At 35.0% G+C, this 24,306-nt stretch overlaps 4 protein-coding genes across 5 annotated transcripts; 3 read left to right on the plus strand and 1 right to left on the minus strand.

Annotated features, from left to right (window-relative positions):
• The first annotated feature begins 253 nt into the window (after positions 1–253).
• LOC130726130 (uncharacterized) lies at positions 254–3,110 on the plus strand. The gene is made up of 7 exons (XM_057577359.1): positions 254–498; positions 586–685; positions 771–891; positions 1,018–1,139; positions 1,706–1,827; positions 1,912–2,071; positions 2,811–3,110. Exons 1-7 carry the CDS (start codon positions 372–374, stop codon positions 2,917–2,919), a joined length of 861 nt encoding a protein of 286 aa, XP_057433342.1. The 5' UTR covers positions 254–371; the 3' UTR covers positions 2,920–3,110.
• Positions 3,111–6,495: 3,385 nt separating this feature from the next.
• On the plus strand, positions 6,496–14,020 carry LOC130724482 (potassium channel AKT2/3). 2 transcript variants are annotated; one of them, XM_057575711.1, is made up of 11 exons: positions 6,496–7,040; positions 7,609–7,827; positions 9,351–9,509; positions 9,594–9,651; positions 10,176–10,493; positions 10,975–11,214; positions 11,418–11,735; positions 11,816–12,001; positions 12,264–12,339; positions 12,724–13,296; positions 13,698–14,020. In XM_057575711.1, exons 1-11 carry the CDS (start codon positions 6,805–6,807, stop codon positions 13,808–13,810), a joined length of 2,496 nt encoding a protein of 831 aa, XP_057431694.1. In that variant the 5' UTR covers positions 6,496–6,804; the 3' UTR covers positions 13,811–14,020. The 2 variants fall into 2 exon arrangements, with proteins under 2 accessions (XP_057431694.1, XP_057431696.1); XM_057575713.1 differs by lacking the exon at positions 6,496–7,040 and having other exon boundaries at positions 7,714–7,827; positions 9,334–9,509.
• A 2,140-nt stretch (positions 14,021–16,160) lies between these two features.
• LOC130723483 (uncharacterized) lies at positions 16,161–17,869 on the plus strand. Its single transcript, XM_057574553.1, has 2 exons — positions 16,161–16,767; positions 17,151–17,869. Exons 1-2 carry the CDS (start codon positions 16,405–16,407, stop codon positions 17,736–17,738), a joined length of 951 nt encoding a protein of 316 aa, XP_057430536.1. The 5' UTR covers positions 16,161–16,404; the 3' UTR covers positions 17,739–17,869.
• Positions 17,870–19,583: 1,714 nt separating this feature from the next.
• On the minus strand, positions 19,584–23,446 carry LOC130726256 (F-box/kelch-repeat protein At3g23880-like). The gene is made up of 3 exons (XM_057577502.1): positions 22,266–23,446; positions 22,083–22,189; positions 19,584–20,688 (listed from the first exon to the last, which is right to left on the minus strand). The coding sequence occupies exons 1-2, from the start codon at positions 23,392–23,394 to the stop codon at positions 22,143–22,145; spliced, it is 1,176 nt and encodes a 391-aa protein (XP_057433485.1). The 5' UTR covers positions 23,395–23,446; the 3' UTR covers positions 19,584–20,688; positions 22,083–22,142.
• Positions 23,447–24,306: the final 860 nt, after the last annotated feature.

Genomic DNA, 24,306 nt, shown 5'->3' on the forward strand with positions numbered 1-24,306 from the left:
CACCCTTACAAGTATTTCCTATCCAACGAAACACCAGACTCGTCTTGCTTGCTTAACATAATAAAATATCCAAAATTTAGTTCAAATAAATGTGATTTGAATTTTATCTATAAAAAAAGTTTTGAATTTTAATTTTCGATATTATAACCATATTGGGCCGAAAAAGTGGTGAATAAGCCCATACCCAACCCAACCCAACCCAACCCACAGGGAAACAGAGTATCAAGGTCGGTGACGTTACTTGATGAAGTTGGGCTTGTTCAATACGAACCACCGCACGACACACGGCTTTCGTCTTCCTCTTCGTTCCTTCCTTCCTTCCTAAGTCCTAACTCGTGATCGTGTGAACTCTGTCTGATTTTGCGTGAAAAATGAGAAACCGCAGCGTTTACGCATGGGTAGTAGCTGTTATTTGCTTCATAGTACTGATGATCCTAACCCCTTCCATTCCTCAGTCCCAAGACTACCACAATTTCGCCGACCACCGCAACTTCTTTGGTAACCCTTTCTCTTCTAGTAGTTTTTAACCTCCGTCTTCATGTTTCACTTACTAAATCTGATTCTAGAGGAATTAATAATCTGCAGGCATCCCTAACGCACTTAACGTGATATCCAATTTCCCTTTTCTGGTTATTGGCCTCATTGGACTTGTACTTTGTCATCACGGAAATTATTTTAACCTAAGGTATTATTTAACAATTAATTTCTTACTGCTTGCTAAATCAATTGAATATGAATATGAATATGAATATGAATATGGTTGCTAAAAGCTTGCAAGGTGAAGTCTGGGGTTGGACATGCTTCTATGTTGGGGTGGCTGCAGTTGCTGTTGGATCCTCATACTATCATCTCAAACCAGATGATGCTCGCCTTGTCTGGGATAGGTTGCCTGTGAGTTTACTTTACTCATTGCAAAAGCAATTCCCATAGCTCAATGCCCTTTTCCCCCTTTTTTGCCATTGCCTGTTTTGAATTTTGATTTGTCCAACTTAATTCTCATACTATTTATCATTTCAGATGACGGTTGCTTTTACATCAATCATCGCAATATTCATCATTGAGCGGGTTGATGAGAGGAAAGGAATGATTTCAATTCTACCTCTGGTTTTGGCCGGTATAATAAGCATTGTGTATTGGAGGTAAGTCCTTTACATTTTCTCTTTCATTTTATTTAATTCAATAGTTGATTTACTTATCCCATATTGTAATTGGAAGCTCAGTTGTTAATTAAGGGTCTGGAATTAGGCCCTGCTTGGAAGAGCTTATCTGAGTTTATCTTATAGTATAAGTGCTTTTGCAAGTGTTTGAAGAGCTTATGGTCTACCTATAAGCTGTTTAGAATTTAGATTAGCTTATAATAAGAGCTTTTGCTTATCTATAATGTATCTTCAACTAATTTCATTAAGATTCTCAGAATTCTTTCTATTATAGCTATTGTAATGTGAAGACAGTTTTTCTTCATATGGATAAAACAGAACTCATTGCAAATTCTGTGCCACATATAGATATAGTTACATGATTCATTGCTGAGAGACAAATTCACCGAATAGTTCAGATTTCTAAAAGTTAGGCTAGTCTTTTCTTTATCTTATTTTTCCTTTATGTGGCTTCCATTTGAGATTAACTAAGAAGTACTTGATCATTCAGCTGACTTTTCCCATCTTTAACTCATGAAATAATTGCTCTTTTCCTCTATTTTCCCCAGGTTCTTTGATGATCTCCGTCCTTATGCTTTGATCCAATTTGTGCCTTGCATTGCCATTCCACTCATGGCTATTTTGTTGCCTCCAATGTACACACATTCGACGTATTGGCTTTGGGCTGCAGGTTTGGATTTCTATTGCGGTATAAGTTCCCATTGAGGTTCATTATGTACACCCACCATTCTTATTTAAAATGAATTCTCTCCAGGGTTTTATCTTCTAGCTAAGGTGCTAGAGGCTACTGATGAAGTGATCTACAAGTGGACTCATCATATTGTCAGTGGTCACACCCTTAAGCATTTGTCTGCGGCAATGGTTCCTGTCTTCTTAACATTCATGCTTGCAAAGAGGACTGTTGATGCAGAGAGGTATATGCACGTCTGCAACATTATACTGTGTATACTTAATGGATTTAATAGAACTAAATTTGAATTGCATGCTAGAATACAGCCTTTAATTGTGGGAGGAACATGTGATGTAGTCAAAGCAACATGAGTTAGCAATAGCATTAGGCTTAGGTCCTATGCGCTTTGTAAATAGTCTCAGCTTGATTATTGGGATGTACATGGAGCTTGGATGTAGAAAAGTAACAGTCATAAGCTGTAACAAAGAGAACCTAGTTGCTGAAGATTTTTTCTGTTTCTTTGTCTCACTAATGCACATGTTCCTGTTGCATTCCTTTCATTCTTATTTCCCCTATTTACTAGGATATGTAACTAATAAGAAATGCTAGAAATACACTCATTTTAATGAAATTATTTTCAGCAGTTCAGCACTCCCTATTTGGTGGAAATGGAATCCACGTGCATTTTACACGATAATAAAATGTCTGTTAAAACTTAATAGGCGTGTGTTAAAGATTTCTTTACTAGCTTTTCTCATAACTAAGAGGATTTCACGTTCATGTAGTTTAGGAACCACGGTTTATTTGACAAAGTAAACTGATACTATATTGTTTCCTCCGATATTCTCCCATGATTGTAGCATTAGGTGGCAATTTCTAATTCATTTTCAGCTGTTTGTTTGTTTGGAAAGCTAATTTCCAATTAGGATATCATAGTTTGACTGCTATATTGATGTCATCTGATTGCTGTGGTCTACATGCAGGCAAAGTTTGTATAGAACATGGAGGGTTTCCTGGACAAAGGTGAAAGAGGGAAACACTGATGTTGAGAGCTACACTTACTCAAGTGTGCAGACTGTGGAGCCCCAGTAATGTCTTTTTACCTTCCCTCCGAACAAAAAAGAAAGTCTTATAAATATCGTTGTTTCACTTGATCCAGGAATAGGTAAAGCAAACCATACCAAGTTTACTTTCATACAATAACATTAACTGTAATTAGCTCAGTTTGTATAGTTCCTGACCTTAATCACATAATGAAGATAATTTTAGATCTGAATGTTAAATGTTGTCTATTTGTTGTTCAATAATTGTATTTGCCCTCCTCCTTCATACTTTTGTAGTGCTGGTCATGAGAAATCATCCCAACTATCTCGATGATATGTTAGACTCTGGCATTTACTGAACTAGCAAACTCCAACTGATAAGGTATAGATTTAGGATATTCCTGTTAAATGTCTTACAGTGCTTATCAGTTATCATAAGAAATTGAAGTTGATCTGAAGTTAATATTAGAAAAACCAAAAAGGAAAAGGAAGATGTAGACTACAATGAAAAGAAATTATCAATTACCAGTTGTGTATTTCAGTTTTCAACATACTTTCCCTCAACAGATAGAATATCATGATTTTAAACGGAATGAAAACAAAATTCTGACTGAAAAAATGGGGGTTCCAACAAGCATACAAGGAGCTCTAAAGTCATCTTAGGTGCGCAATGGAAACAACTAATAGGTGGTTGGGCAGTGTCAACTACCTACTACATATAAACTTATCTAAATGGTAAAATATTCTTTTATATGAAGTTAAGAAATAGTTTCTTGTTTTACTCTTCCAATTTGATCAAGAGTTGTTAATTGATTTCAACATATAAGAGCTTTATAAATCTTAAATTTAAGACATATAATATATTATGGATGTGTGTCGAATTTGATTATTTTCAAAGTATGAGATGCTCGATGCGAAATTCTTTTGTAGCCTCTATCTATAATGAACTATTATGAAATATTTACATGAATGACCAATAATGAAGTTTTTTCCTTTTTTACAGTAGTGGATGCCATTTAAATTTATGACTTCATATAAACTATTTAAGCTCCTCACCACTTGTCCAATTTTACTAACTTAATGTGTATTTAGATTTTAGTCGAAACTCACCTGTCATGAATTCTAAAATTGCATTCTGGGACATTTGTGTGGGTCTTTCTAAATCTGAATCCAAACACACTCTTTAAGATTAGCTGGTAAAATTTACCCTTTTTTTTTTGCATGCAACCATGAATCCGGCTGGTGACATTATATTTGTGTACACTATAGTAGGGTGGTCCAATTTGGTTTCCCCAAAAGTAGGAGAGCATTGGCCCCATCCTTCTTTCACTTTTTAACTTGCTGCCATCATTATTCAGCAAGCTTCGAAGAGGTTAGTAATGGACATCAGGGCAGAGTATGGTTCTATAACTTCTATGTAATGAGTACTGTTATTTTGACATCATGAAGCTGAGATGGCGATGTATATAGGCCCCACTCTATGTTGTGCATTATTGGGGTTGCTTGGAAAGCAGAATTGCCATTATGTTTATTTCAATTTTACATCATTTTTTGTTCCCAATTAGACCTTCCTGTTTGAATATTGTAGTAGAATGGTCTTAGTCTATGAGCAAGTGGGAATGTCGAGAATGAAGCAAGTGGTGGTTTCTTGGTTCTTTCTTCTGCTGGTTCATGGCAATGCCAAGATGAGGCCTTTTTGATACCACTAGTACATGATTCCGTACAAGGTTGAACTTCACGAGTGGAACAAAAACAGTGTCTGGTTCAAATCAAGTTGGTGGTGACAATCATAGTGGTCACCATCCCCCTTTGTGCCAGGCGCCAGCATCCCAAAACAGAGCATTTTTTTTCTTCCAATAAACGTTTATTTGAAATCCGACTGAATATTTAAAATGTTTACTACCCTTTCAAAAATATATCAGAATATTTATGGAGGTAGAGAGAAGTAGCTAGAGCAAAATCTGAGCACAGAAAAAATATGCTGCGAATTCACGCACTACTTAAATGCCTTTGGTAGTTGGGAGAGAGGTTCCAAAGAAAGTGGAGAACTTTTGATTTGTCAATCGCCTTTGCTATTTGATTCGATAATCTTAAAAAAATTAGAGCACCAACCAATGCTTTTCATTTACGTGACCAATTCTTATTCATGCAACCCATTTTTTTTTTTTTTGGGAATTAACATGAGAATTACACCCGCATGTTGGTCAAACTAATTCATCTTCAACAATCATCCAGACCATTAAAATCGACTGCTAAGATGATCAAACTCTCTTTTCTGTAATTCATAACTCTCTTTCTCTAATCCATAACTTTGTTTATTAACTAATTAGGAAGCAAACAATGGTTTAACACTTCGTTTCTTAAATAAGTGGTTGGAGTTTCGATTCTCATCTATCTCTTGTGAATAGAAAAAACTCATTGACCGACCTCGTATCACTTAATGCATTGACAATGAGATGAGATTAGTTTCACACTATTAATGGTGGAGATGTTATGTATCTTTGAATATTTGTTGGTGTCAATGCTAACGGATGAAAAATGAACAAAACTTTTAAATTGGAACAAATGTAATTTCACATGAACTCAAATGATATCTAAACAAACCTTAGGAAGTTAGGATAACAAAACTTGTGAGTAGAAATGTACAATGATGTTGTGCGGGATTAGAGACACTTTGCAAAATAAGATACTGTTATAAATGACAGAAGAAAAAAAACACTGAACAAATTAGGTGTAGATTTTTTTCGATTCAGAAAATTATGACTTAGTTATTTAAGTGGTTATAAGTGTTCTTACATGTGCAAATTAAACAAGGGAGTACTTGTCAAACACATATTTTGCGCTGCTGATACGCGGGGTTCCAAATAATTTCAAATCTAATCACAATTGATTTGGTGAGAGGTGAAGAATTTATCTGCAACTAAAGTCATAAATAAGAAAAGACACATATTCTAATCCATTATATCATAATACATTGAGATAACACCTTGAATAAATTCAATTTAATTTTTTTTTTTATCTTGTGACCGTAAAAAACCTCCACAAAAAAATGAGTGTTCGGAGTCTATCTCTCTTTTTCATTTTTAAAGCAAGCGTTAGCATTTCAATTCAAGCAATCCATCTAAGGAGGCTTTGGAAATCATATAATTGAAGGCAGTCATGGTAAGTTGGTAACCATTGACAGAAACATACCAACACAGAAACTCTTCAGTAAGTCTCAAGGCTTCAATTTTCTTTTACTTTTTTTATATATTTGGCTGTTCACAACTTCAAAAAACTTTCAGTAATAAAAACAAAGAAAATTTGTCTTTTTTTCTTGTTTGTATCAAAGATAAGAGGTCAAGAATCTTTATTTAGAATTTAGGTGAGATCTAACTCAAGCTAAAAGTTTGTAGATTGCGATACCAACAAAAGCTTGTAAATTTTGGACTAAGCATAACCGAACACTGGAAGCTAGATTAAAATTGAGGGTTAATTTGATTTTTTATAAGAAATTACTTCGCTATATTTCTAGTGAATGTGAGTCTTCTCGGCCAACCACAAATGTAACATCATAAAATGAGAGAGAGAAATGAAAGAGGGAGTAATGGTCACCAGGCACACGGATCTGTACCACAAACAAAACCAGATCTTGAGCATACCCCACTTTTTATACTTCAAATTGGTTTCATGTAGCATATATACATAATCAACCAACTGAAAGTGTTGCCATTACAACTATTCTCTATCAACACCTCATTTTCCTTGGTCACTATACCTTATTAGTGCTACATGAGAGGACCACACTCACATAATATCATCATCATGAACACTCATGCTCTTCAGCTTGCCCTTTCTTCCTTTTCTTCATTAATTCTTTAACAAACTTTTCTCTTTCTCTCCATTTCCCCCCTGAAATTCTACCTAGAGTTTGTGTCCTGTTTGTAGAAGTAGAATGGAGAGAAATTTCAGTTCATATAATCATCAACTAGACTCTGGCTTGAACAAGAGCTACAAGAAGCACCAGCATGATCATTCAGAGCAGCAGCATCTTAAAGAAGATTGTATGTCTCCCCCTTTCAGCCTGCGCAATGTTTCAAAGCTCATTCTTCCTCCACTTGGTGTGTCAACAAAACAGAATCCAGTTAACTCCAAAGGGTGGATCATATCTCCAATGGATTCCAGATACAGGTAGAATTTCCTAATTAACCACTAAGATCATGATTTGGAAACAATAAATAACATATTTGGTTCCATGGTGAAATAGTACTCTAGAATCACTTTCAGTTAGAAGCTACCGGTCTTCGTTTCTAAGAAAATGTATCTTGAATTCTGTGCTAATATAGTGAAACCAAACATGCTAAACGTCTGTTCTTTGAATTTGTGATTCTTAAGAGGACTCCTTGATGCCTTTGATCAATGTTAATTGAACAATGATGCTAGCTTGTTAAAGATCAAGTTTTTAGATTGTGCGCTACCAAAAAAAATTGCCATTGACCAATTTTTCAGCTGCTAATACACTAAAATCGGTCGCTAACAATTTAGCAGGGACGAAATTAGCAACCAATTTTTTTTTTCAAATCAATCGGTAAATCGGTCACTATATATTGAATCTCTTGTAGTTCCTTTCTCTTAACTTTTAAAATTGGTTGATTCCATTTAGCCACTTCCTTTGAGGTAAATGTTTGATTTTGAACACATTTAGCCTGATATGATGATATATGTTCACAAGTTTTCTTCTTCGTTCATGTATGTGCAGGTGCTGGGAGAGTCTTATGGTTGTTCTTGTAGCTTATTGTGCATGGGTGTGGCCCTTTGAAGTTGCTTTCATGCGCTCTTCTCCAAATATGAAAATCCACACTGTGGACAATGTTGTTGATCTTTTCTTTGCCATTGATATTGTCTTGACATTCTTTGTGGCTTATATTGATCGAACTACTCATCTACTAGTTCGTGACTCAAAAAAGATTGTAGTGAGGTTAGTAAAAAATCACTGAAACCTTTCTAGTAGTCTCTCTTGTTTTCTTCTACAGAAACTTTCCTACCTGCTAATTCTTTCTCTTTACCTGTTGAGTCATTATTTAATATTTATAGTTATGATGTTAATTGTTTCCTCTTTTTAGATTTTTTATTGTATTAAATTCTGATCCTGGTGTGGTGAGTTAAACGTGATTTTCCTAAAAGTTTGTCTCTTAAGGATTGAAGTTTAGACTTAATAGTTTAAATAACCACTTTTAACATCACACTTGTTGAATTTTCCTCTTAGATAAGGTGAAACAAAAAGAAACTTTTTATTTTTGAAAATGTTTCAGCAATCTAGAAATTTCAACCATGTAAACGCGCCTAAATGGATAACTTTTTTCAATAGAATATATAGTGTATGCTAATTAGAAGAAGAGAACAAATGGATATTTTGTATTTTGTGATTCTGAAAAATGTGAACATGAGCATGTCAATATAAAGTATTAATACTCTAATGGAAAAAGAATAAAAAAGCTTCATTTATACTATAAAATGTTATCCCTATTCTTCTATTATAGAGAACTTGACTTGGTATGTTATTCTCCCTGTAATTCATGCATGAGGGATGATTGGTTCCAAATTCCAATTCCATTTCCTATTAATCGTGATGGGGCCTAATTTCCACCAAAGTTTTTTTTGGTGCATCGGAAGGTAATTTCCACCAAAGTTTGATAACTTTGATTTGTGTTAGTCGGTTAGACCAACTTTTCAGTTGTCGTATTAATGATTAATGGTGGTAGGGTTTGCAAATTGCAATTTGCATTGCGTTATTAAATGATACTGGACATCTGGTTCAAGTTTAACCACAAATATATAGGCAGGGGTCCAAATGTTGAGAGAAGAAAAGCTCATTAGGTACTACTAGAAAGTCAAAATGGGCCAGCCCAATTTAAATAAAGGTCCAGTAGATTAAAGCAATCAGGATAAACAGTTATTGGGACAAAAGGTAAAATAAAATACACATAAAAACAAAATAATACACTTTGTCAAATAAGATGTTGAAGTTTGAACAACATTGCTTTAATATTTTTACTGTATTTTTTTTAAACAAAATTTATATGGTACACATTGGTTTCATAATTTGTGTAATATCTTTTTCCCTGAGATGCTAATTGTTTTGTCTCGAAATTAAAAAATTATCATATTGAAAATAGAAAAAATGTTTGATACTTACCTTTCTAATGTAATCATATATTAAATGTTCCATAACTCAAATATTTAGAAGATCCTTCACAACATACCTATATTTTTATAGACTTAAATTGTTTATGTATTTACATTTTTGTTGAACTCCGTGTTCATCTACACAAAATTTAACGCTGTAAAATCATGTTACTTCATTTGTGGATATGTGGAATCATTGGTGTGAACAGAGAAACAAGCATGCACTATGTAGCTAACCATCCTTGTATTCTTTTGCTAAATTTGGCCTGATTAAGTAAAGTAATGATGATAGTGTTAGTGATGTTGGCTGGCTAGGTACTTGTCAACATGGTTTCTGATGGATGTGGCATCAACCATACCGTATGAGGCAATTGGGTACTTGTTCACTGGAAAACACAAACTCAGTCTCCCTTACTTCCTGCTCGGCATGCTCAGATTGTGGCGGATTAGACGTGTCAAGCAATTCTTTACAAGGTTGCTTCTCTTCCATTCCACTTCACCATTGACTTGCATTGTCTCTTATTAAAATTGATCCAGCTCCACTGATTATTTTTCCAGGCTTGAGAAAGATATCAGGTTCAGCTATTTCTGGGTCCGATGTGCTAGGCTTCTTTCTGTATGTCACATTTTACAACTTCACTAGCAACTACTTCAAATATATGTCTGCTATATCTTCTAGTCAAATAATAATTCACTACATTGATGAATAAAACAATTATTTTCAGGGTTTTATTAGGTGCCTAAATATTAGTCAAAATGATAATCACTTTGTGCAATATAGTAACTAGACCAGGTTTAGTTCCACGTTTGGAAGTGTTAGCATTGATTTTTTACTGTTTGAATCAATGTTTAGGTGTTTAGATGGTCAATTCATAATTGGTTCTAACCCCAATATCAATACTGGAATAAGCTACAAACCCTAGCTTCTGCAATGTACATAAATTTGCGAGATTTCACAATGCTAGTACTCTATAGAAATCACTTTTCTTTTCTTGTAAATGTACCTAAACATAAATCACAAGAAGGGTATGCAATTTTTTTTTGAAAATATAGCTTAGAATCTGATTTTCATTTTATAGAGGAACTCTTGCAATAATTAATTTTATTTTATCCAAATCAATTCCTGTGCTTCTGGTGCAGGTAACACTTTTTTCAGTTCATTGTGCTGGGTGTCTATATTACCTGCTAGCTGAGTACTACCCCCACCAAGGAAAGACATGGATTGGAGCTGCGTTCCCAAACTTCCGAGAGACGAGCCTTCGGGTCAGATACATTTCAGCTATCTACTGGTCCATCACCACCATGACTACAGTAGGTTATGGTGACCTCCATGCTGTGAACACCATGGAAATGATCTTCATTATTTTCTACATGCTCTTCAACCTTGGTCTAACTGCTTACTTGATTGGTAACATGACAAATCTTGTTGTTGAAGGAACTCGCCGTACCATGGAATTTGTAAGTATTAATGCTTCACATACATGTGACTTTTCTTGGGGTCACCTTGGTGATACAAACTTTAGAACATGTACTATGTAAGTAGTTTATGTAGGTTATGGTTACCAAGAGTTGGAGATTTTGTCCTCCTATCTGCTATTCATAATTTGGAAAGGCGTCTACTTCCAGCACGTTTGAATCACTTTTAATCATCTAAGAATCACTTCTCCTTCCACAAAGCTACTCTTATAGCATGTTTGATTCTGCGATGGGAAGCCCCATAATCACTTATGAGAAGAAGCTATGGAACTACACCAATCCAAACATGCTATTAGTAGTTTCTCTTAAAATCACTTCTCCTTTAAATGTGGAAACCTACTTGATTTCCAAACACACAATTAGGGTCTTGGCTTTCTACAGTAAATTATAAGTAACTGTGAGTCTGTGACTATTGCCTCATATAAAGAACTTAATGTCATTGTCTATTGCATGACTGATGCAGAGAAATAGTATTGAAGCAGCATCGAACTTTGTGTGTCGAAATCGGTTGCCTCCAAGGTTAAAAGAGCAGATCCTGGGGTACATGTGTCTAAGATTTAAGGCAGAGAGCTTGAATCAGCATCGCCTTATCGAACAGCTACCAAAGTCTATTTGCAAAAGCATCTGCCAGCATTTGTTTTTCCCAACTGTAGAGAAAGTCTATCTCTTCAAAGGAGTCTCAAAAGAAATTCTTGTGTCCCTTGTAAGAAACTAAACTTTGATTCTAACAATTGTTTGGACCCAAATTAATCATAGATCCCGTTTGTATGCATACCCAAGAGTACTTATTGGAGTTTATCTACTAGTAAAAGCATTGGATAGGATGTGATACATTCTCTTTGGTCCACATCCAAACGGACTCATCATAGTACAAGTAAATTGACAGGATAATTTGTGAATGTACAGGTTGCAAAAATGAAGGCAGAGTACATACCCCCTAGAGAGGATGTTATCATGCAAAATGAAGCACCAGATGATGTTTACATTGTAGTGTCTGGAGAAGTGGAAATCATTGATAATGTAATGGAAAGAGAGAGAATTTTAGGGACTTTACAAACAGAAGACATGTTTGGAGAAGTTGGTGCACTTTGTTGCAGACCTCAGAACTTTACCTACAGAACCAAGACTCTCACACAGCTCCTGAGGCTGAAAACCAGTGTTCTTATAGAAGCAATGCAAATTAAAAAAGAAGACAACATACAAATACTCAAAAATTTCCTTCAGGTAGGGTATACTACTATCTTTGGCTTATTGGTCATATGCTTCAGGTTCTGAAACTTATAGTGCATGTGATGCAAATGCAGCATTTCAAGCAGCTTAAGGATCTCAGTATCAGAGACTTGATGGTGGAGAATGTGGAAGAAGAGGACCCTAACATGGCTGTGAACTTGTTAACTGTGGCCTCCACAGGCAATGCTGCTTTTCTTGAGGAGCTTCTGAGAGCAGGTTTGGATCCAGACATTGGAGACTCCAAAGGGAAAACCCCCTTGGTAAGTTCATCTCTAATATTCAGACTCTTAAAATCAAATTAAAAAATTACACTCATTTTGTAAGCATTTTAAAATCGATCCTGCATCTCTGTTATCAATCTCATGGACTTTTTCTTCTATTTCTCTTTGAATTTTTACCTGATAGTTTAACCTTTTAAAATGAATGTTTCTTTACTTTACTAATGATCATAACAACTTTAAAACTAGTAAGAATAAGCTACAATTATTTATCAAAACTAACAAGTTGTTAATTGTTATGCAGCACATAGCAGCATCAAATGGGCATGAAGAGTGTGTTAGAGTCTTACTCAGGCACACATGCAACATACATATAAGAGGTACAATATATGTATTCCACTATTCCCTTTCTTACACATACTTTCCAATGAAATTTTCTTGATTATATTTCGAGTGAATATTCAATTTTGTCTCTGATAAATATAGGGTCAGACAATTTAGCCTTTGAAAGATATAAATTGTTATTCCATCCCTAAAATGTAACTTGAGTTCAATTTAGTCCCTGGGAAATGTGATCAAATTAATCTCTTGAAGATGTAAAGGTCTATCAGTGTTAACCCTGAATGGACTAAATTGAATCATTTTCTACCTTTTAAGGATGAAAATGACAATTTCCATCTTTAGGGACTAAAATGAACTAGAGTAACCAAATATTCAGTTATATTTCACATTCCTGAAGTGATTTGTATTCCAATTGGTGTCAGATATCAATGATGACACAGCAATATGGGATGCTATAGCATCAAAACACTACTCCATATTCCGGATCCTCTACCAGCTAGCTGCTCTCTCTGATCCACACACAGCAGGCAATCTCCTATGTACAGCAGCAAAAAGAAATGATTTAATAGTCATGAATGAGCTTTTGAAGCAAGGACTAAACATTGATTCGAAAGATCGCCGTGGTAACACAGCTATCCAAATTGCCATGACAGAAAATCATGTAGACATGGTTCAGTTGCTTGTCATGAACGGCGCAGATGTCTCGGATGTGCATACTAATGAATTTTCTGCATACACGTTAAATGAAATGCTGCAGAAGCGTGAAGTTGGACACCTAATTAATGTAAATGAGGCCATGTCCAGTGAGGATGTATTGAAGGGGCAACAATATCAAGAAGAGAAGGAGCATATTAGGGGAAGATCTAATGGACTAGTATGTCCAAGAGTAAGCATATATAGAGGTCACCCTGTAGTGAAAAGAGAAAGAGGTGTAATGGAAGCTGGGAAACTAATAAGGTTGCCTGATTCATTAGAGGAGCTCAAAACTATTGCAGGTAAAATTTCAAATCTCCACAATTTAGTACTTACATTATGAAAAATTTCCAGTTATCAAACCCTTTTGTTCTTAAGTGGTTGTTAGATTCGGGTTCCCTGCTATCAGAGCAATCCTACATTCACGTCGCAGTCAAGTAATCTCAACCGATAGATCAGTAAAATCGGGAGACAAAGATAAGCTTAAAATTTTATCTGTCCAATCTTAGATCAAACGGTTCATATTCCTTAATTGAGTGATTTAGGACTCACTTGACTGCAGACCATCCAAATACATTGTTGTCTATATTATCCACCAAAATAAGTTCTCTAGTTATTATTCTGCTTATTGTTTGAGAAAGAAAATTTTCAGGTTTTAGTACCCCCATTAAAATTATATCTTCATTTGGTATATCTTCAACAGGTGAAAAATTTGGATTTGATGCAAGGGATGCAATGGTGACAAATGATGAAGGAGCAGAAATAGACTGTATTGATGTGATCAGAGATAATGATAAAGTTTATATTTTTGAATAGGTTAGTGATGTAAAAATGTCAACTGTAAATATATAATCTGCCACAACAGAATTGCAAGTTTCACTTTTGTTTGTTAGTCATTTTGTTGCCTTGTTTTTTAACACACGAAGAAGTGGTTAGCTTGTTTTACAAAAATAAAAAGGACAAGAGGTTTGGTTGGCTCTTGCCCCCATTCATTAACATGATAAATAACTATTTGCAAATATCATCAATATTGAGTTAATTTTTTAGATGAAAATCCAGTCTTTCAAGTACATGTTAAAATCGTTCAAAACAAGTACATGTTAAAATTGTATTTGTAAGAACTAAGACGACAATTTGAAACAACATTTGGAGGGGTGAAATTTCAATCAAGAATGTATCCACCACTTAGACCAATAAGCATAGGTTAAGTTTTGCTCTATGTTATACCAATCTAATGTTGCTCATTTTTATTGTTGGAGTTATCTGCATGTATTAGTAAGTAAATTAAAGCACATAAAACATGATACGTATACAACTATACAAGTAAAACTCATTCAATACAAATATGATGAGCTAGGAAGACAAGTGAGTTCATATAAAATAAAGTATGCAACGTGATCTTCTGATGTATAAAATAAAGTATGCAACGTGACTTTATGAAATTCAAGGATGAAAACTCAATTTAATATAATAATATATGAACTGGATTGTACAAATATCTCAAGCATTCAAATAATTTTCTGATTCCGAATCCATAAGACATGTTAAGAGCCTAAGATATACAGTCTACGTATGAATGTTGCTAGAGATAATATTATTTTGTGTCAAAATCAATCAATTGGGAAGAACTAACATATTTAATGTGGATATATATACCTTGACAAAGACTGTATATTATTAAAAAGGAGGGAAGCTTTTATACAGGACCAATATCCCTAAATATTTAAATATTTGATATGGTTTCCTTTTAAGGTTGCATTAGCCCTTAAAATCAGCTAATGTGCAGGTTGAAAGAGCGATTTCAATTTTCAAGTGTTGTCTTTCAAGATATACTTTGATTTTGCTTCGGTGCATTGAATCTGAACCATGCCAACTGTTCTTAAATTCTACAATGTTTAGGTGAAAATACACCTTAAAAAACTTTAATATATCTAAATCCAACACTGATTTGGTTCAACTAATACATGTATAATTCCATTTAAGCAATATCTCGTGTTCGAGTTTTTTATATAAAAAAAATCTAGCTAAGAGAGTTAGTCCCACAAAAATATGAATGTCCAAAAACATCAATCATATCAGCATTGATACAACCATGTAGTTCTTATTAAGCAAGCACACTAATCAATACATATTTTAGCTTCAGTTTGGCTTGATTTCCTGGCCCCATAAAAGTGAAGATGAAGCTTTCCAGCTGGCATATTTTGCAATTATGGATCTCAGTAACATAAACAATTCACATAAACAGAATTGTTTCATTGAAGCCTTTTGTTAGTGTTATGGTTGGTATTTGGTAACATGCTTGAACGTTACAGCAACACACTCTTTTAAACGCCTTCTTCAACTCACTCTATGTGATTATTTGTTTTGAGAATGATTTAAACTAAACTAATGTCCGTAACAGGATGTTTGGTCCTAAAGGAGAAAGAAGAATCTGCATTGTCAAGTGTATGGTCCTAAAGGAGAAAGAAGAATCTGCATTGTGAAGTGTAAAATACTCTTTGGACACAGAACCCTATCATTCACTCCTCTTTTTAACCAAAATAGACTGCTTGCAACTCTCTTTAAGAATACTAAAACCAAAAAAGTGCAGTGCACAAAAAAATAAAACATGGGGAAGATAGAGAAGATGATACTAAAAAGAAGCACACAATCCAAAAGGGAACCAAATCAAAATGGAAAAATGAGAAGCAGAATCTTAGTCAAAGTAGTAAAACTTTAACACACAGGAAACGCCTTCCAACGAGCTTCAAGAATGTAACATTCCTTTCTACCACTCTTGAAGGAATAACAAAGAAGGGAAGAAAGTTGTCAGACAAATTGAAAAGAGAAACAACATTTAGTTTCCATGTTGCATATTTTTGTGCTCTATGATCTATATTTCTCTTTTTTGAAACTTAACTTATTATTTCTATTTTTTTGTTCTGCTTTCTCTGTCTCTATATCAGCAGCCCTTTTCACAATAGAAATAGCAGATTCCCAATCATCCCTTCCATTGTGTAGGGAACACCCATAATTGCACCCAACAAGACCTTTCATCATAGAAATCTGAGCTCCTAAGTTACTCACTTAAAATATGTTTGTATCAATTTCTCTTTCATCGTAATTAACTATGAAACTCAAAAATTACTCACAGAAAGCTAATTGAGTGCACGTTTGGATACAATATGCAAAACCACAGTGAATAGCCACAAAATCTCGGAAAAGTTACTTCTGTCTACTGTAATTTAGCCTGTAGATTTCCACCAACATGCGCTAATTCTAGCTTCAGAATCAATAATTGCTTCCAAACATCATTTATTTTATTGTTGCAGCTCTTTTTCCTTAATACTTCCAACTATATAAACCCATCCATCTCCATCAACTTTTCCTCAACCACAACCACACACACAACCCTCTTATTCCAACCTTGCATGATGGGTTCTTCATGCACTAACTCTTCTATCAATGGCTTCTACAACTTCCTCACCCAAGGACTCAATGATCTTCACCAATCCTTCCTCTCTCACAACTTCATGTCTATCCAATTCCTCTCACAAGTGATCTCATCTCTCCAATCCTTCCATTCCCAACTCACTATTTTGGTCTGCAAGCTTCGGTTGCCTGTTGGAGGGAAATGGCTGGATGAGTACATGGATGAAAGTTCAAGGCTTTGGGATGCTTGTCATGTTCTCAAATCTGCCATTTCTGGAATCGAGAGCTATTACTCTTCTGCCTCTAATATAGCTTCTTCTTTGGATGGTTACCATCACTTTACTCCAGAGCTTTCTCGTCAGGTTGGTATACTCTCTTATAACAGACTTAGATAAACTTCTCTTCATCAAAATCAATTTTAAAACACATATTAAGCTACTCACGGAAGCTTCTATGGAAGCTTCTGACCAGAACTGATTCCGACTTCAGAACCAGGTTTCCAAACATGCACTTAATCAAATACTTGATCATGATACATGCAATCATATTCTATTCCATTCTTTTGTCAAGAGTTTGTGCATTTTGGAAATACTTATACAATTGATTTAAAAGGTTAAATCAATTATGGAAAAAAGCTTATGTTAGTAGCTTTAGGAAGCCAAAATTGGTTCTCATAAAAGATAAGTTGATTTCTTTATCAACTAGTTGATATCATGGTTCTAACTCCCAACACACTAATATACAGGTTATTAGGGCAATAAATGTTTGTCAGAGGGAGATTCTAGGGTTGGAAGAAGAAAACAAGAGCTTGGTGGAAACAAGGATTCAACCATTGTCCCAATGTCTATACCAGAACATCTCTGTAATGGAATCAAAGTTAAATGGATTCAGTGGTTTCAGAGGTGTTCTTCATGCAATGAGGAGTGTTGGGTCACTGCTTCTGCTGATTCTGCTTTGTGGCCTTGCATATTGTTGGTCTTCCTCTTGCTTTCACCAAGGAGACATGGTTTTCGGATCTGGCTTCATGGTTTCAATGGCAATGTTGCAGCAGAAAGTGACAGAGGAGATAGAACAGATTGAAGGGCAGCCAGGGATTCTGCTGTTTGAATTCCAACAAGCAAAGATTGCCATGGAGGAATTGAAAGTGGAGTTGGAGAGAATGGCAGGATATGAAGCACATGGTGATGATATCCAAGAAAAAGTTGAAAATGTGAAGAGTTGCTTTGGGTTGTTGAGATGTGGGGTTGAGACTATAACAGGGCAACTTGATGATTTCTTTGATGAAATAGTAGAAGGAAGAAAGAAGCTTTTGGACATGTGCAGTCATAGGTAGAAACAATTTTGATTTAGAGAAAAAAAAATGTTAAAAAATGAGCAATGTCATCTCTTTTTTTATTATGCATTATTAATCTTCAATCATGTCTATTTTGTTAAGGCCTTGTATAACTTGGCATATTTCAATTAGCTTCAATTTCATTAAAATCAATTCTGAAATTCAGAACCTACTCGCAGTAGCTTCTCCTCATAATTAATTTTGGCTTCAGAAAAAATTATATCAGGGTTTAAGAACATGCATGAGATATGGGAAATAAATTTTCACAAGAATGTGATTCTTACTTTGTAGAAAAGCGAACATTACTACTATTCTTCCATAAGGAACCAGAATTAGGTGACTTCAATAGAAAGAAACATCTTTCTATCCAAAGGACATAATTCTCTACCAGTTTTGGATAGAGAATTGGTAAAGAAGGAGGAAAAAAAATTCCAAAGAATATTTGTTAGTATTTGTTTGTTAAAGGTGATGCTTTTTCATTCATTTAATTTTGGGGGCTAAATCATGCTTTTCCTTTTATCCTTCAGCACCAGAAAGTTGATCGTATATCTCAGCTGTTCATTAAAAATATGTCTCGGGAGACAATGAGAATCTTTTGTGAAGCAACTAGATAGCTAGAGATCAGTACTATTCTATTTAGTGGGAGAATTTCCTCCCATATACTTTTATAAACTTTTGAGTGTGCAAATTTATCTTGAATAAAACTTTTTAGATATCTTATGTTGTGTGCTTTGGTGTGGAAGAAGATAGAGAAGAGATCTGCATAATGCAGGCTATGGTGAAGAAGCTCTTTGTATGGATCACCATGAGAAAATATTAAACATGTAAATGGCTGATTTACAGTCTACAATTACAATCACAACCTTTCAATCTTTTTAATATTTTATTAAACAGATTAAAATAGCTTCCTCATCATAGTCTATATACAGAACTTCTTCAGCCTAATCTTCATTATGTGATATACTCAAGTATGGTTTAAAGAGTAAAAATTAATAGATACATCTTGGAACCAGGAAAGAAACAATTAGCACATTTACATCAGCTTATTGATTTCGCATAACAATTCTTACACTGAAGCTACTCTGAAAAGTTTCTCTTCAAAATTATTTTGATACTTTATAATCGATTGCAGAAGAACTTTTAGACATAAACTAAGCTGTCAAGTTCATGTCCAACCCCATTCACTCCTTCAACACTTAGAAAATAATTTTTGACAAGCATTTTGCTAGTTAAAGATAGGGGAGTGGGAGGGGGTACCTTTGAGGACACACACCTAGATAAGTTGGCTAAGGACCTTGCAGTATTTGGGTGGATGTGTTTTCTGGCCAAATGTGTCTCCCAAAAATGCTGAATTAGGAGCTTTGTTCTAGTAGGTTAATTTGCTGTATAGGGAGCTTGGGTCTTTGATGTGGGTGTTGTATAGTGATTTTTTGATAGAGTTGTTGCTCTTCCCTCTGCGGTTTTTGATAAGGGTGAGCAGTCATCTTCTTCATGAGGTGGTTGCGCTTTTGATGTCTCTTTCTATATTATCTATATATCTTTCATTTTCGAAAAAAAAAATGTTGAAAGTAATTAAAATCATGTTGGTAATTAGAATACAATTTTGAACTACATGAATCACAAATGATTGTGTTGCTATAATTTATTTATTTGTCATATTTTTTCTTGAAATTTAAGGTGAGGGGATGCGTTGGTCCAAGGCGGATAAAAATGTTAGGTTAAAATAGCACTTACAAATCCAGTAGAATTGCATTTACCTCACTTTAAAAGACAGGGGACTTGAACTTAAAATCTATCGAACATATATGAGACCCTATCATGCTCTACTTGACAAACTCTTTGAGGTTCTATAATTTATTGTTTTGAAAAGGGGCTTTGCAGCTTGTCAACAAAACAAACAAGAAACAGTACGGTAAACAAATGTGATATAGACTTTCCACAAAGGTTAACAGCAGCCATGGTTATATAAACTTTGTCTGAGAATTACTGCATACACCTCATAAAGCTTAAAGAAATAAATACTAGCTTTTAAATAAAGCTCTCTAATGTCTAGGGTCAGGGTAGTTGAAATCTCACCAGCAGCAAGCGCAGATCTTTCTTCTGTTAAAGTCAAAAGTGCTTCCACATGGGAAAATAAGAACCATCATTATAACATTGAAAATAGGATTGTGTTGCCTGCCTACTGGACAAACTGAGAAACTCAGGAGTCAGGAAATAAAATTCATGTTTTAATGAAATAGTAATTTTCCTTTTTATTCCTTTCTTTGTCAATCTCTTTTTACCTTCTTTTTCCTTGTCTTATTGTCTATTTCACATTTCATTTACTTTAATGTGTGAGGATGAACTATTGCTAATTTATAGTGTGTTATGGTTACACTTAGTAAGCCACATATTTAGCCAGAAACCACGATCATCAAATTATACGTAGATTCTCTCAGTTGTTCTTTTGGCTCTCAGCCAAATTCAACAACTGCATTTTTTTCCTTCCATTTTCTTTCTTCCCTCCTTAATTTTCCATCAAAAGTCGCTAAAAAACAACAATGTTGTGTTGTTAATGCGGTTACTTTTTTCTTTCCTTCCATTTTCCACAACTCATAAATGACACATTACTTCAGTTTGTGGCCAAACAGCACCTCCTTTTGCCAGCGATGTTACCAAGAACGCTTCGTTTGCTAGTTTTGGATTGTGCGACAAGTCATTGCCGGTGGCGGACAGGGTTGCCGACCTGGTGAAGAGGCTGACGTTGCAGGAGAAAATTGGGAACTTGGGGGATTCTGCGGTGGATGAGTGGTGGTCTGAGGCACTTCATGGGGTTTCCAACATTGGCCCTGGGACTCGTTTTTCCAGTGTGGTCCCAGGTGCTACTAGTTTTCCCATGCCCATTCTCACCGCAGCTTCTTTCAATTCTACCTTGTTTCAAGCCATTGGTGCTGTTTCAATTGCTTCATTCCTGAAATTGTGTCATTATAGAGAAAATTGAAACCAACAAACCAGAAAATGGTCTTAATGTGGCAGGTTTCAATAGTTAGATGTTTATATGCTTATAGAGTCATAGCATTGAGGTTGAAAGTATTGATTATTGACCAAAAGAAGTAGATGGGGGTAGTTACAAGGTTGAATATTTTTCACTCTTCTCTCTTCATTGCTTTTGACATAAAAATGAAAGCCTTTTTAGGTATAAATGTCTGATTAAGCAACAGAATAATAAATGAAACAAAAGTATGGGTAATGGGTGGGTTCTCTGTGTGAACTTGCAGATTTTGTTGGCAACAAAGTGGCAAAAATGTTGGATACACGTGTTAAATGGATGCCACATAAGCCAATTCTGTTAGTTGTTGGATGACAGGTTAACGGAAAGGTCCAATTTTCACATCTTGGGACATGAAAGAGTAAATTCACTTGTTTAAAATATGTGGGAGACAAATTATACATAAGTGAAAGATCATAGAGAAAATGTGCAATTAAGTCTTATGTTAAATTGTAGAATCGCTCTTCCACACGGAAACAGGCTACTATCCTAGTCACAATACATCCCATAACACATTAGATGTGGCGCTTTCTTGTATCAAGGGTACTAAAATGTCTTGCGGGTCCAGGTATGTAATAAGTGGAAATTGAAAGGGCTCATATACAGTTGATGATATCTGCTTCTGGGCATGGGATAATTGAAAGTCTGCATATGCAAAAGTATGAATTGGGATTGAAATTGCAGAATGTTGGACTGGTCTGTGAGGTGAATTGAACTATGAGAGTCATAAGTAAGACTTAAGAGGCTTGACTGAGAGGGTATCTTTCTTCATTTTGTACGTACATTGAGACTTAGCCAAAAAAAAGATTGGTGAGATCAATGTGCATTGTTAAACCAGGACTAGATATATGATTGGCAGAGATCAAAATGCAGATAATTCCTATCAATATTCCATTCCTATAGCTGATAAAAATCTTCAGGGAAATGAATAAATATATGGTTTTCAATTTGGTCGACTAATTCTAATATCCGGTGCAGAAATCAGAACCCACTGCCTTCTTATCTATCTCTATTGTTGTTATTTTTAAAGTTTCTTTTCATTCCTTGTGTAGCACATACAAAAAATGATTCCAGTTTAAATTGGAAGATGACAATTTGTTATTAGACTAGTTAGCATCGATATACTCTTTGTGCAATATGTGTCCTCAGACATCACATAAATATAAATCTGTTATCTAAACATAAGATGAAGAAGAGAAGAGAACATCTAAGGAATACAACCAACCACTAGTAATACGAGGAATAACCCAAGCCTCATTTTATAAATTATAATATTCAACCATGAAATAAAAGTCTACAAAGAGAGCATGAGTTACCGGTTCAGGTGGTGGATCCACAATTCCTTTTGAGGGAAAAGAAGAAGCAATCGATCCCTCTCAACAGTGGCAGAATAAGAGTACTCCACAATAATGCAAAACCATTCCTGAAAACTATATTATTATTATGTAGTAAAAGAGTAAACTTAAAAAGACTCTAGGGTGGTGAAATTAAGCTCTCACGGTAAATATGTAGATCACTATGCGTATCCCTTTCCATGATCTCACGATCATCCTCCATCTTGCCATTCTTATAAATAACTAATTGGAGATCAGTAGTTCGCTTAAAAGCTATGGCGTTTTCTGAAATCCACAAGGGGTGAAGGTAAGCAAAGCGATAAGAAGCATCGATGCACATTAGCCGATGCATTTTTAAATTGGAATGAGGGATCAACACCAATTTCGTCCAAGATTGTTGATTGCCATACTTTTTCATGACCCACACAACATAATGAATATCATTAAAGTAACACAAGCAAAGACAGTTACTCAAGGCATCAATATCAATCTGCTGGTTGGGGTTGTGACCCCTGTGCTGGTTGGGGTGGTCACTTTCCAGATGAAGAGGGAGCAACACTTCACCATAGGTCTCCTTCTCCAGATCAAAGGAAATAATAACATTTCTTTCCAGAACGAACCAATTAAGAGTACCACTCACAAATTTTCCTGCCTTATACCACATCTGCGGCACCTGATCACATGGGAAATTCTGAATTGTTGTCCAAGACGACTGAGTACCAAAGGTATAAAGTTTGGTTACTCTAGGAAAGCCATACGTAACGAGCACTTTGTACTTGTCGTTAAGTTGATCATAACCAAAACCATACTGTGCGACCTCATCCTTAAACACATTAAGACGAAGAGGAAGGGGTGGTGATTTCTTGGATGCCGATCTGGTAAACGGGTTGATCAATCTGAATAAACAAAAATTATCAGCCAAACACAGCAACCCATTGCTTGAGCCTAAAATTTCTACCCATCTGTTTTCCACGGTGAAGCTAGAGGTTTCACGACGGGCTAATGGGTTTTCCAACAATGACTGCACAGGACATGTTGTTATTAATTTCCGGTGATTATAGTATGCCAAAGAGGCCAATCGCATGCTTGTAACGGACGAGATAAATGACTTCATACGAAAGTGGTCCTTGGCGAATTGGGGACTGGAGATTAGAATTTTCCATGATTTGCAGACGCACTTCAATCTTATAACGGATCTCACCGGAACCCTAAGAAAGATCTCCAATATCACTTCATCCGGCAACGACTGCAAACAGGAAGGGGGTGGTTGCCTCCTCCTCATATTCATATTCATCGCATGGTTTACAAACTCGCTACCACCGCTCCTGTTTTAACAAAACTATACCCTAGTTTCAATCCCAATCCAATATATAACAATAAAACTCTTTAAAGATATATTTTTTTTAGGGTTATTCTAACTTATGGATACTAGGATTTTAGAAGGAGCAAAATATATCAACCTCCACCTTTTCTCCATTGACTGAAAAACAACAGCATTTAATTATAAAAACACTAATTTGTTCGGGGCATAAATGTAAATTCAAATTCGAAACCTAATTGAAGAAATGAACATCATAATAAATAATAATCAACTAAAATCAACAAAAACAAGAATCGAGAGATTAAAGTCGTTATATGGGTTAAAAACAAGCACCTAAATAATGGCACCAAAAGTTTGATCAAGTTGTGCTTGCTAATGAATATTAAATAAACTAGTGTTTTTTACCCGCGCGTTGCACGAGAAATATGTCTATTGTATTTAATACATTAATTAATACTTTGACTATTAAAAATATATTAAACAACGAATGAAATAGAAAAGTCAGAATTGATGAGTAAAATGGAGATAAATACTTCTCTTCTAAGCCCGATTGAGACCAAGAGGAACTCGTTTCATATTCTTCGTAAATATGAAGACGATAACACAAATCATAGATATAAGGAATTATCAACAAATTAATCTTAAAAAAAAATAATGTGATAGTAGCACAAATCAGGATTGTGTAAGATATATTGTAAGGCCCTAAGTTCAATTTGGAACAATTTTATGGAAGTTTGAATAAAATTGAAGTTTTAGCTAATGTTTGATAACTGGCAGATTAGAACTGTCAACTTGTGTGAATTTTTAGAGGGTCTTAACGACTTCATTTGGGAAAACTTCCTTCATGAGAGTTGTAGCCCTTCAAGTCTAGAAAATTCTCCAAGT

Source organism: Lotus japonicus, chromosome 6, assembly GCF_012489685.1.
Source record: "Lotus japonicus ecotype B-129 chromosome 6, LjGifu_v1.2".
In the NCBI taxonomy this organism is placed as follows: Eukaryota; Viridiplantae; Streptophyta; class Magnoliopsida; order Fabales; family Fabaceae; genus Lotus; species Lotus japonicus.

Coding starts and splice junctions, on each gene's coding strand:
- LOC130726130 (XM_057577359.1), top strand. CDS start 372: ATGAGAAACCGCAGCGTTTACGCATGGGTAGTAGCTGTTATTTGCTTC. Junction 499..585: donor CGACCACCGCAACTTCTTTG/GTAACCCTTTCT, acceptor AATAATCTGCAG/GCATCCCTAACGCACTTAAC. Junction 686..770: donor GGAAATTATTTTAACCTAAG/GTATTATTTAAC, acceptor GGTTGCTAAAAG/CTTGCAAGGTGAAGTCTGGG.
- LOC130724482 (XM_057575711.1), top strand. CDS start 6,805: ATGGAGAGAAATTTCAGTTCATATAATCATCAACTAGACTCTGGCTTG. Junction 7,041..7,608: donor CCAATGGATTCCAGATACAG/GTAGAATTTCCT, acceptor ATGTATGTGCAG/GTGCTGGGAGAGTCTTATGG. Junction 12,002..12,263: donor CCAAAGGGAAAACCCCCTTG/GTAAGTTCATCT, acceptor ATTGTTATGCAG/CACATAGCAGCATCAAATGG.
- LOC130723483 (XM_057574553.1), top strand. CDS start 16,405: ATGATGGGTTCTTCATGCACTAACTCTTCTATCAATGGCTTCTACAAC. Junction 16,768..17,150: donor CTCCAGAGCTTTCTCGTCAG/GTTGGTATACTC, acceptor ACTAATATACAG/GTTATTAGGGCAATAAATGT.
- LOC130726256 (XM_057577502.1), bottom strand. CDS start 23,394: ATGAATATGAATATGAGGAGGAGGCAACCACCCCCTTCCTGTTTGCAG. Junction 22,190..22,265: donor TAGTGATCTACATATTTACC/GTGAGAGCTTAA, acceptor TATAGTTTTCAG/GAATGGTTTTGCATTATTGT.